Raw genomic sequence first — 12640 nt, 5'->3', positions numbered from 1 at the left:
CCATGGTAGCACCCCATCACTCCTTATAATAGGAGGATTCTGAGCTTCCTGGATGTGGTCAGAAAGTGCCCACAGTCTGCCCACAATTGTTCCAGCTTCTCCAAGGAGAATATTTTGCACCAATTGTTTCTCTCTCCTTTTTGAAACTTCATAGTACAGATGCAACACATAATAAATAAGTAAATAAGGTCCAGCTATTTCTTAAAGTTTACAGCTTTCATGAATGTTTAAGGAACAAGTCAGAAGAAACTGCTGAAGCAAAGCAGCTGGGTAGAGGGTGGGACAAGGAGATCTAGGAGCCTTTTCTATATTTAATGTGGTCAAAAGCCTCTGACAGCTAATCATCTCTTAATGGGGCTTGCCCTTTGGCCTGCACATTTCTAAGGGAGTAAAATGTTTGGCTTCCAAACAAGTTATCACTCACTCATTGACTGAACACCACAAGCTGAAAGTGGCCTCCCAGGCATCATTGGTCTCTGCCAGTTGAGTTTAGAAGGTCCCAGATTAGCACTACTCACATTTAAATCACCAGCGGTTTCAAAGCCAGCTAAGCATTTGCTTTGGATCTGTGGACAGACTCCAGCCTCCCACTGTGCCTCTTACAACACAGTGGGGGACTAGACATCGTGGTGGCTGGAGAATGAGTTGTGGTGGGGACACCCATGATCATTTGGGGGAGATGAAAGAATTGGACAAGATGAAATACAACATTGCCTACTGGAATGGAACTGGACAAGTGAGATTTGAGGCAAATTCAAGGAAATGGAGCAGGAATAGGCCTTGAAGGGGCCACACTGAGAAGCATAGATGTAATAGGAGAAGAGAAGAGGAAGGGAAGAAGGGTACAGGAGGGGAGAAGGGAAGGAAAAAGTTGAGAAGAGGATGAGGGAGTAAGAAGGATGGCAGATGCATTTTATATGAAGCCCAATAGAGAAAGGGGAGCTAAGCTTGTTACCTCCTCCCTCACCTCCCAGCCCACCAGGAAAATAGGATGTGCATTCCTTTGTTAACTTGTTCCAGCAATAAAGATGCTTTGTATATTTATAACAGTGAGAAAGAGCCTAGGATCTTGTAGTGAAGAGCAGTGGGAGGGAGAGTTATCTTCAGTATTGTTGGTCACCAATTCATATCACACTTGCCCATCATATTCAATGACTTTCCCAAATCCTAGTTGTTCAATGTGGAAAAATAAAGCATATTGTTTGTGAAGCCATGGGGAATTTTCACAATTTACAACCAAGTGACCAAAGAGTATGTCCCCAAAGAGTACTCCTTGGGTAAGAAATACTGCAGTTGAACTGATTAGATGTGTCCACTTTGATTTAGAAATAATTAAGTCATTGATGTCAAGCACAAGACAATTTTACCAACGGCCTTTTAATATTTTCTTCAAGATCCATTGTTTTATATACCTTTCAAACAGGTGTATTTAAAGGATGCTCAGGCTTAGATATTTTAAAGCACGGTTATTTTGGTTTTAACCAGATCATCTTATATATGTCACTATCAAAATTATGAAGTGCCAGGGAAATAAACATGAAGAGATAACTGAACAGTTCTTTTCTTGATATGTCTTAAAAGCGGGATCCAAGGGCACCTGGGTGGTTCAGTCCGTTAGGCATCAGACTCTTTGTTTTGGCTCAGGTCATGATCTCATGGTTGTGAGATCAAACCCTGCATCCAGCTCCATGCTGGGTGTGCTGGATGTGGATCGTGCTTAGGATTTTCTGTCTCTCTCTCCTCTTGCCCCTCCCCTGCTTGTGCTTTCTCTCTCTCTCTCTCTCCCTCTCCCTCTCTCTCTCCTGATATCAAAATAAAATAAAGTAAAATAAAAACGGGACCCATTATTTTCCATAACTTGATTTTTTTAGGCACTATGGAATTTCTCTTTGACAACAGGCCTCAGACATTGTTCTGATTATCTTCACTAACTGGAGCAAGTTGTAATGATTTAGTAGCCAAGATGGCCATCAGCCCTGTGCTTTTTCACTCGTTAACTTTCTCCTTCAGTCGGCCCTTTTTCTCCATCCTCAGAGGCTATGAGGTACTAATCACTATATGTAGAACAATCCTCTTCCTTTTTATGCACTATGACATCTTTCTTCTAGACTTCATTCCTAAATCAAATAGTTTCATGTTTGCACCAGGGACTCCATCTACTGCACAGATGGCCAACCAAAGAATGGCTGGGGTTCCCCACACAACTCAGAGAGCTCTTATACTCCTTGGGAATTCCAGTATTTGGGGTTGAATTTTAAGAAGTTATGAATTTCACTAAATGGTTCTTATTTGTAGCATCAAATGGCTGAGCCAGCTTCCATCCATTTAATTTAAGGTTGGTTTTGTCAGGAATTCAGAGAAATTATCAGAGGTTAAATAGGAAAGTAGTGAACACTGATCTCTTTCAAGGAACATGTTGAGAATTCCTCTCCTAATATCAGCATTCATAAGAAACCCATTCAAAGACATGATATGCTTAACAACCAGCCCCCTCATTCCTGGCCATACATAAACTGAGAAACACCCATCATTCTTGAAGTATGTGATCTATTAGCAAAAGAAGACAGTGTGTGCCATGTTGGCAGAGCTGTACTGAGGGGCGCCAGACTCCCTGTGGAGAACTCACTGAGCTGTAGCAGGATGGGGAGTTTCTTGAAATGGTGGAATTTGAGCTTGCTTTCAGGAGATCTTTGGAGAGTAGGTTGAAAGGAAAGGAGATCAAACTTCCAAGAAGCATGGGTAGGTTCAATCTAGGTAAGGAGCCACACAATAGGACCTGTGGACTGGACATAGTACATGTCTTAGCAATTACAGAAGCCAGACATAAAGTGGGACCCACTGGAATAAGTACAAGATGTCCAGTGGCAGATATTATTGTGTGCCTTTAGGTAAGCTGCCTACACTCTCTGAAATCTGGGTGCATTAATTTGCATTATGAAGGTAAACCAATGTCTTACCCCTAAGGGTAACTACTGGGTTCAAGTGGAAATTCTTTGAGTGGAAATTCTTTGTAAAGGTGAACTCCTCTGTGCTGCTGAATGATCACGGTGGCCCAAGTGGTGGTGGGTGATCACAGAATCACAGTGTTTTGTGCTAAAAGTAATAAAAAGCTGGTCTGGTCTGACACATTTTACTGATAAGCCAGACCTAACGTGACTTAGCTGAGCTACTTAGTAGCATAGCAGGGTCTAGAACGCCATATGCTGGGTTGAGGAAAATAAAAATATCAAGTCCAAACCAACTCCCCAGCTACCTAGATTTCCCATCTGACATCAATTCAATCGGGTGAGTTGGGTGAAGAGCAAGCTCCTAACCTGCCTGATCGCTGCAGAGCCTCGCCTGGCACCACAGAGTGTCCAGCACTCGAAGCAATGGCTCTGACTCCCTGTGCCATACTTGGGGTCACATTCCATCTCACAAATATTTAAGCCAGGGTGTGAGGGCAAGTTGCCAGGTGGCACAAAGCAAAACAAATGCCTTGTTGTGTTTGTTGCCATGCAGTATGTGGTTTTGTGAAATCCAAAAGCCATCCAATCGCTGTGACTGGTATATGACAGTAATTTGTAACAACAGTGACTCTATTCCCACCCCTCGTTGGTCTACTTTTTGTGATATGCTCCAAAATCCATGAGAAAGGCCTGCAAAAGAAATGTTCAGAAATGTTCTAAATGGGTTTAGAAAACTTGTGAACCCTGCCTGAACTTTTATTAGATTCTCCCACCACTCACCCGTTTGACATCAGAACAAGGAAAGCATTATTTATAACAGCGTGTGTGAAATCCCAGGACGCTTGAAAGAATTAACGTGAAAAATGTGTCCCAAAGAGACTGCAAGTATAAAACAAATGATCAGATGGGAAAACATGTAAATCAAAATTTGAATCTTTTTTTCTCCTTTAAAGGAAACGGAAGCTTTTTTCTTCAGCCATGAGCAACAAGGGGTAGAGAAACTGGGAGGTGCCACAGTCACAGGGGTCCCAGAGCACTTGCCACTGCAGAAAGAGCCATCTAGGAGAGTCTTGTGTGTCTGCCCTTTTAATGTCTCCAGAATGGAGAAGATATACTGAAGTTTACAGAGAAGGAAGACACGCCTTGAGTGCCTTCCTGCATTGAGATTTATAATAAGGCACCTTCACAAATATTGTCTGGATGTTTACCTCACGGTAACCATGGGAGGTATATATTGTTACCAGTATTTTATAGTTGGAGCAGCTAGGACACAGGGAGATTTTGGCAACTAGTCAAGGATACCCAGCTAGAAAAGAGTGCACTGGAGTGTGTCCTGGAAACCAGCTTCTACCATCACGACCTGAGCATTGTCCGTGCCATTACCAGTGCGAATGCATAAGAATATGGGAAACATGGTATCCTGCTAAGTTAACACATCCCACAGTGTGTTTGCAGTTGTCTGATTCTAGATGTGTGTAAGCGAGTCTCTCTCCCTATCTCTCCCCCCACTCTGCACAAACAGTCATTCAACTTAGTTTAATTCACTTAGTTCAACAAAATTAAATGTTTTTTTTCCCGCCAAACTCCTGAGACACTTGAAGAAGACTCTGTGCTTCATGACTCTCCAAAAGTGAAGCAAGTTACAGCTTCTAGCATATTTGACATAACCTTTACAGTGATGAGCTCTTCATATTTTGAGGCCAGTGGTATCCAGAACAATACCACGTGTTTGTCCATAATGTCCTATGTATCTTTTTATCCCCTACAGACCAACTATATATTGATCATAAATCTGGGTTCTATTTTCAATATTCCCAGAAGGTAAATAAATATGTGTTTTTCACCAAAAACCTACACATAGGCTCAGGTGGCTCAGTTGGTTAATCTTCCAACCCTTGGTTTCAGCTTAGGTTGTGGACTTATGGTTCTTGAGTTTGAGCCCCACGTCAGCCTCTGTTTTGATAGTGCAGAGCTTGCTTGGGATTCTCTCTCTCCTCTCTCTCTCTCTCTCTCTCTCTCTCTCTCTCTCTCTCTCTCTCTCTCAAAATAAATAAATAAGCTTTAAAGAAAACCTGCTCAGAGACCTCATACTCCACGGGACTCTGCACTATGTTGCTCCTGCATCCCCACAAAGCTTTTCCTTGGTGCTGGTATATCGCTGCCAACACCTGAAGGGACCATTCCACCTTGGTGCCCTGAGTTCTTGTGATTATCTGGACACATTGGGAACTCTTTGTGCATTGGCAGGTTTCCTTTTCCCAAAGTCTTCGGTGCATGGGGTTGCAGGGTTGTGAGCTGGGCAGTTACTCAGCAGGCCAACAGCACTAACATGGCCACACTCATATGGCTGCTAGCAACCTTTCGGGTCCATCAGTGCCTGTATCACACGGGTTGTGTTTTGAATATCAAGCCTGATGGTAAGCATTGACATCACCTTCAGGCTTGCCCTGGCAGCTCTATGAGGGAAATCTGTGCTCATTGGAAGAGGGACTACCAGTCACTGCATGGTGAAAAGCAAGTGAAGACACTGAAAGCTGATGGAAGGCAACCTTCTCTACTTAGTGTATACTGGTAAAGATTTGGGGCCAGCCTTACCCCTGACCCAGGAATTTATGTCTCTACTTGCCAGATTTGGGGTCCTTATACATAGAAGAATGGAGGAAAAAAACACAAAATGTCCTCCTCCTTTGACACTCAAGGTTTCTTTGATGCTAAGGGCACCATTGGAAATCACTGAGCATATTAGACATCTCTGATACTCTCAGCAACTCAGGCTCAGGGATTGAGCAGCATTTTTCAGGTACTATTAGTCAATTTCTTCCCTTTAATGAGTCAGAAATGGACCCTGATGATTGTATTCGGGCATCAGTTAAGAGCTCAGGGGCGGACAGTTTTCATGGGGTCTAAAGCCTGCTGTCTCCGTACCTACCTGCTACCCCAGGATCAGGCAATGCATTTGAGCTGGTAGTGCTGGCTTTTTTGGCCTGAAAAGTGGGACCTGCCACTCCTAGGGCTTCTGTGCAGAAATTTCATCATGGTTTTAAAATCAGACAGTCCCCGTGCACTACAGACCCAAAAGTGAAATTCTTAACTTTTCTCTGGGAAGTAGGAAATCATAAACAAGTGTCCTTGTCAAACAAAGTACTCTCTGTCTGTGCTAAAGCCCTTGGCATCTAACACCTCAGCCTCAGTGTTTTTACTAAAGCGGGCTTTTTCAAAACTGTATTTATAAGCTCAATTGTAGTAGAGGAAAGTCCTAAGCTCCAAGTCCAAAGACCTGAATTCTTTGTGTCCATAATAATCTGAACCTCAGCTGTCTCATCTGTAAAATGGGAATCATCGTTTCTACCCTGCCCATGGCTGGATTGTGGCCGGGTATTTGAGGCAGCACTGTGCCCTCATCCTAAGACCTTCAAGTAGACAGAGGCTCTGGCCTTACTAAGAAAGTAGAGTCACTTGGTGGGTCATTTTGGACACAGAGCTCCCTACTTGTTTCCTGGTCAAACTGATCTTGTTGATTAGAAGATTGAATCCTCTTCATACCAGAAAGCACGTGTGTGTGTGTGTGTGTGTGTGTGTGTGTGTGTGTGTGTGAGATCCATGATGAGTATCCATTGAATCATCATCTCTGCCCTATCAAGTTTAGAGAAAAACAGAATAGGAAACTATGAAAAAGAATACTTTGACCATTCTTTGCCCTCTCTCTCTCTGATTGAGATTATAAAGAAATTATATTTTCCTGGTGTATTTATAAATAAAGTTAATAAATACAAATAAAGGAAAGGGACAAAGTGCCCCCCTCCCATTTCTATTCTACACTTTTCCTGCTAATGATGGGGACTTGGTTATCAGGTGACTGACCCTTTCTGTTCACTCCCTTTTCCACCAGGTCGGTGGCCACACAATGTTGCCCATTCGCTGGATGCCTCCAGAGAGCATCATGTACAGGAAGTTTACCACAGAAAGTGACGTCTGGAGCCTGGGAGTTGTGTTGTGGGAGATCTTCACGTACGGCAAACAGCCCTGGTATCAGCTGTCAAACAACGAGGTGCGCGGTAGGCTGGGCATGACCCCTGAGGGCCGATGTTGAGAGGCATCCCTTGACTGGAGGCCAGGAGACGATGTAGTGTGGCCTTGTTGGGAGCGTCACCTCCCACATGGCCTGCCCTGTACCTAAATGTCATGGCCAAAGTATCATTACTCCTTGAATTTAAGAGTTCTAGTGAAAGCAAAGCAGCATTTGCTGACACACTTGAGATTCACCAGTGAAGGAATTGGGGAATCACTTTGTGCTGCTCATCTGGTAAATTACTAGCAGATGGGCCATGTCCTCACCTTCAGAATCCAGCTAGATTTTTGGTAGTATTCCAATAAGTTTTCAGGGCCCCCCCCCCTTTTTTTTTGCACATTTCATTAGAACAGTGTAGTGTTTTGTTTCCCTATTTTAATTATTTTGTAAGTATGTCTGTATGTGAGGCATAGCCTCTTGGTCAGGCACCTCATGTCTTCTTCAGGCCCTTCAGGACAGATGTGGATCTGTCTCTTATTCCAGCTCCAAAATCCAGATTAACCACTCATTTCTACAGCTTGGAGTTCCCTCATCAGTCAGCACCCTGACATGAAAATTCCAGGTTCCATCTCAGGTCAGTGAGACTAAAACACGTTGGGATTCCAGAGTGAGGTCTAGAAGCACCCCACAGAGAGAAAGCATTTCTCCACCAGTGTGGTGACATCAGTGTGGCATGAAAAAGGGATAGAAACCAATCAAATAAACCATGATTTACCAACCCATGACTATTGCTCTCTTGCTTCTAAAAAAAAAGCAAACACTGAGTGTCTCCTTGCATGGACATTTGTCATTTGTTTCATTTGCACTGATTCTGTCTTTGGTCTGTGTCCCATCCAGGTGATAGAATGCATCACTCAGGGCCGAGTCTTGCAGCGACCTAGAACATGCCCCCAGGAGGTCTACGAGTTGATGCTGGGATGCTGGCAGCGAGAGCCCCACATGAGGAAGAACATCAAGGGCATCCACACTCTCCTTCAGAACTTGGCCAAGGCATCTCCTGTCTACCTGGATATTCTAGGCTAGGGCCCTTTCCCCCAGACCGATCCTTCCCAAAGCACCTCCTCAGATGGGCCGAGAGGATGAAGGTCTTTTAACTGCCGCTGGATGCCATCAATCTGCTGTTCTTCACTCCAACAGTATTAACACCGGGAGGCTTTCAGAGGGAAGCCATGTGCACTTCTCCATCCGTAGACACAGTATGGACTTCTTATGACATTATCTCTTTCTCTCTTTCCATCTCCCTTGGTTTCTTCCCCAGTTTTTCTTTTCTTTTTTTCTTTTTTCTTTTGTCTCTCTCTCTCTCCTTTTTTTTATCTTCCTTGCTTTACAGTCCTTACCTTTTCTTTTGAATCAATCTGGCTTCTGCATTACTATTAACTCTGCATAGACAAAGGCCTTAACAAACCTAATTTGTTATATCAGCAGACACTCCAGTTTGCCCACCACAACTAACAATGCCTTGTTGTATTCCTGCCTTTGATGTGGATGAAAAAAAGGGAAAACAAATATTTGACTTAAACTTTGTCACTTCTGCTGTATAGACATCGAGAGTTTCTATGGATTCACTTCTATTTATTTATTATTATTACTGTTCTTATTATTTTTGGATGGCTTAAGCCTGTGTATGAAACAGGAAAACTTGTGTTTAATCTGGGAAGCCTTTATCTACGGGAGATTAAAACTAGAGAGAAAGAAGATTTATTATAATCCACAGAGTGGGAGGAACCAAGACAACCATTGAGGTCAGCTGGCGTCAGTCCCTACTCATGTTAGCTGGGAGGAATGTGTTCGGCACCTTCCCCTGAGGAGCTTTCTGAGGAGTAAAAAGACTGTTGAACTCTGTGCCATGGACTCTTCTTTTCCCATCACCGGAAACACTAGGGTGTAGTAGAGAGAAAAGATGGCTTCCGTGGGACGCAAGATGGAGAATCACACGCTTCGACAGTTTTGTCTTTGCAGGTCATGGCGATAGCACTGGTTTGTTTTTCCAAGTGTTGTCCACTGAACCTTTGTCAAGTTCAGCTGAAAATGGGGGCATTCTTGTCCAGAGATCATTTCAGGGTCAGATGGGAAAGCCAAAGACTTGGAAAAGATAGGACAAGCTATAAACTCGGAGGCATTATATTGAACTTCTCAAATAGCACTTCCCTTCAACCCCTACCCTCCACCCCACCCGTCCTTTCAACTGTGCAAGCAAAATTGTGCATGGTCTTCGTCGATTAATACCTTGTGTGCAGAAACTACCGCTCCAGACGTCGTGCCCCTGATATGTAGAGCAGATCCATAAAAGGTATAACTTATATAATTAAGGGAAGCTAATGGAGTTCATTAGCTAAGTATAAATGTCTCTGGGTTGTATGGTGGTGATGAGTTTTAACGAATATGGACCCCGAAGCCTGGATGTCCTCGTCCTCGTGGAACCAACTGTGGGACTGTGGGAAGGGAAGACTCAGTCCCTAAGGGAAAAGAAACCTCACCCTGGGGGCAGCACATATATTGATGTTCAGTGTACACAGGCCAAGACCTTGCTCTGGGCTCTGGTTGGGAGAGTGGTTTTATTCCAAGAGTACTCCATTGTCAGTATGCTGTTTTGGTTTTTTTCACTCCATTAAAAGAAGTAAACATTCAGGCACAGCATGCCATTGGGAAGCTGTGTCCAGACCGAGCTTCGGAGGTGTGCTTCTGGGTAGAGTCATAGGTTTTGCAAAAGAAGGTTGTAAATTTAAATAGAAATTTACAGTTATTTGGACGATCGGTTTTACCAAGGAAGAAAACTATTTCTGTTCCTCAAGAAAACTTGCTACCCTCTGTGAGGGGAATTTTTGCTAACTTGACATCTTTATAACACAAGCCAGATTGAAAGCTAGTGTTTTGAATTCACCTTAGGACATTTTATTTCATATTTGTTTCTGAAGGTGCAATTAATTGCTCTGTTTAGGTTTTTCTTGTGCCCTTAAATCCTGGAGCACCTTGTTTTCCATAAGAGGCTTTGAAAGCCACTTTTCAAAAAAAAAATCACAAGTGTCGATTAACAGAGAACAGATGGAAAGGCAGTAGCATCTACGGTCAAGTGAAGGGGGTTGGACGAAATGAACCCTACAGTCCCTTCAAGTTCTATGTTGGCCTATGAGACATGGGAGTTGAGTTGATTGTTCTCTTTGTTGGTGGAAAAAATACCCTCCAGAATACACATAATAATATAATGAAAGCCATATCTCCATGATATATACCTGCACGTATATATCCTATTAAGGACCCATGGTACTGTTAAAACACTGTGGCACTCTGGGAAGCAGTAAAGAAGGGGCAGATTTGTACAAAACTTCTCTAGATTCCATCAGTGAGGACCTGAGAACCTGCACACGTTTGTCATTCTGCGAGACTGGCCAGCTGCGTGGGGCGGGGGCCGGGGAACGGGGGGGGGATGGGGTGAAGAAGCTACAAGTTATTTGTTTTATTTTAACAGAGAGCCAAGGAGGCAAATACACTAAGGGATCAAATTCAAGAAGGGCTGCGCAGTTTTAAAGCAAGGATTTGTTTAAGGCAAACGAGAAGATGAGAAGACAGGAGCATTCTATTCCATTCCGATGTTGTGTTTTCCTCTGAAAGCAAAAAGCAAAAAAAAAAAAAAAAAATTCTCCTTACCTTCTGACAAGTCCCTCAAGGTCTTGAAATGAAAGGTTCTATGCAAGTGCAAAGTTTTATAGTTATTTATATTGCTGATCATTATTCTTATTTTTTCCTCTGTTGTCTCAAGAGTATGTACTGATTTCAGAGACGTCTCGCATTGAAAGAATACCAGACGGAATGAACCACCGAATAGCTTAACGTATTCCTCACCATTCTTCCCTCATCCCCTCTTCTCATGCTCTTTTAATTTTGAGAAAAGGAACATCCTCGTCCTGTGTAATGATCACAGAATACGGCCTGCTATCAAATTTGTGAAACACTCCAACAGTAGTAGGGGCAAACCTAATTCTCTAGCCCAAACTCAGTCTGACAATCATTTCCATTTTCAAATTGTTTAATAATTTTCCAGACACTCTTCACATCTGTTAGCCAATTATTCCCATTTTTTTTTTTATAAGCGAGGGAACTGAGACTCCGGGGAAGTTAAGTGGCATGCTAGAAATCTCCAGGTTAGCTTCTGGCACCAATGGAACTTAATCTGAGTGTTCTAACTCTGAAGTCTGTGACTCTGTCCACTAGAGACTCCAGGATACAGACGAACAGTCTGAGAAACAAATGCGCCGATAAATTCATGAAGCAGGACATGAAGTTGGAAGAGCAAAACGAAATATGAGATGACAAGCAGCTGAAATATCGTGATATATAATCATGCTTATAGCTTCAGCTACATCTGTGTACACTGAACCAACATCATAATCAGGCTTATTTAGAAAACACTTTGAACTATGCTAGAAAAGATTATATCAGAATTCATATTATACATATGCGTTCCCATCAGCGCTACCTGTGGTATTTTCATGTATTTATATGTGTTATAAATACTTGATTTATACATACACAAACACACATACATAGTGTGTTTGTGTGCTTATGTATAAATGTATAGGCACACAGTAATAGAGATAATTATGAGTAGGGTGCAGTATGAATAATTTGCTTAAAATCTGCTAAATAACCAAAACTTTTTAATGTCCTAATGCGGTTAATGCTTCCATTCTCCATGTGGGTAGGACTACATCGCACTTTTCAACTCTGCAGTACTGCATGGGTGGAAGACATATTTAAGATAATGTGCTTCCCCAAACAACTGAAACAAAGCCATCCCACTACACTGAGTCCTTTCCCTGGCTCCTTGCAAAGGAAAATGCAGACTGAAATAGATCTCCTTATGTAAAGGTCCAGGAAAGGAAATTGATGTTTTTTTCATCCTTTTGCACATTTGTATCATGCTCACCTTGTCCCACTGTGACCCCTGTACACTTGTGTTCAGAGTACAAGCATTCCAGAAGAGAGCTAAATGTTGGGAGCCCAGTGTCTCAAAGGCCATTGGTGAGAGGTCTAGACCCCAAAGCAAGACGAATGACTCTTAGGATTTCCCGTATCTGAGTAGGAATGGAAGCAACAACCGTATAAAATGCTGTCCTTTGCAAAGAACCATGACAAAGGGATCCTCTGGTCAGGAACAGACTTTTTTTTTTTTTGAACCTTTCTTTTTTTGCAAATTGGATCTTCTATAATGCCAATAGTATTAAATTGTATGTCTGATGAAATAAATGACTCCATACACACACCCCCTCAATTCTCTTGTTTCCTCTCTCTGTTTTTCCTACCATTTGAAGATTTTTATTTCCAATATTGAGTTTGGTTTGGCCCGTTGCAGAAAATCTCACAAGGGTATGACTAGGGACCCAACTCCTCAGATGGCTAAACGGAAGTTAAAATACTTCCTTCATTCACAGTGCATGATTGTGGAATGCAGAGACTCAGAGGTTATGAGAGCAAATGGTATTCTAAAGAATTAGGGGGCAGGAGGGATTCGTAGTTAAATATAACAGCACACGAAAGGGTATTTTCTTGTTGTCAAAGCTGGAATGAATCACTGCTGATCAAGTCAAAGGTTCTTGAATATCCTTAGTTTTTGCATTGTCCCCTC

General features: G+C 42.6%; 1 protein-coding gene across 3 annotated transcripts in view; it reads left to right on the top strand.

Annotated features, from left to right (window-relative positions):
- The window catches only part of NTRK2 (neurotrophic receptor tyrosine kinase 2), a 337321-nt gene extending 327639 nt beyond the window's left edge, over positions 1-9682 (top strand). For all 3 annotated transcript variants that reach the window (XM_029919706.1, XM_029919707.1, XM_029919708.1), the window contains 2 exons: positions 6838-6996; positions 7855-9682. In XM_029919706.1, coding sequence (XP_029775566.1) covers positions 6838-6996; positions 7855-8040 — 345 coding nt within the window. In that variant the 3' untranslated portion in view covers positions 8041-9682. The remainder of the gene's footprint in view (positions 1-6837; positions 6997-7854) is intronic.
- The last annotated feature ends 2958 nt before the right edge of the window (positions 9683-12640 follow it).

The sequence above is a fragment of the Suricata suricatta genome, chromosome 13 (genome assembly GCF_006229205.1).
Source record: "Suricata suricatta isolate VVHF042 chromosome 13, meerkat_22Aug2017_6uvM2_HiC, whole genome shotgun sequence".
Taxonomy (NCBI): domain Eukaryota; kingdom Metazoa; phylum Chordata; class Mammalia; order Carnivora; family Herpestidae; genus Suricata; species Suricata suricatta.
Note: the sequence above shows the minus strand (reverse complement) of the source record. Positions and strands in the feature narration are given on the sequence as shown.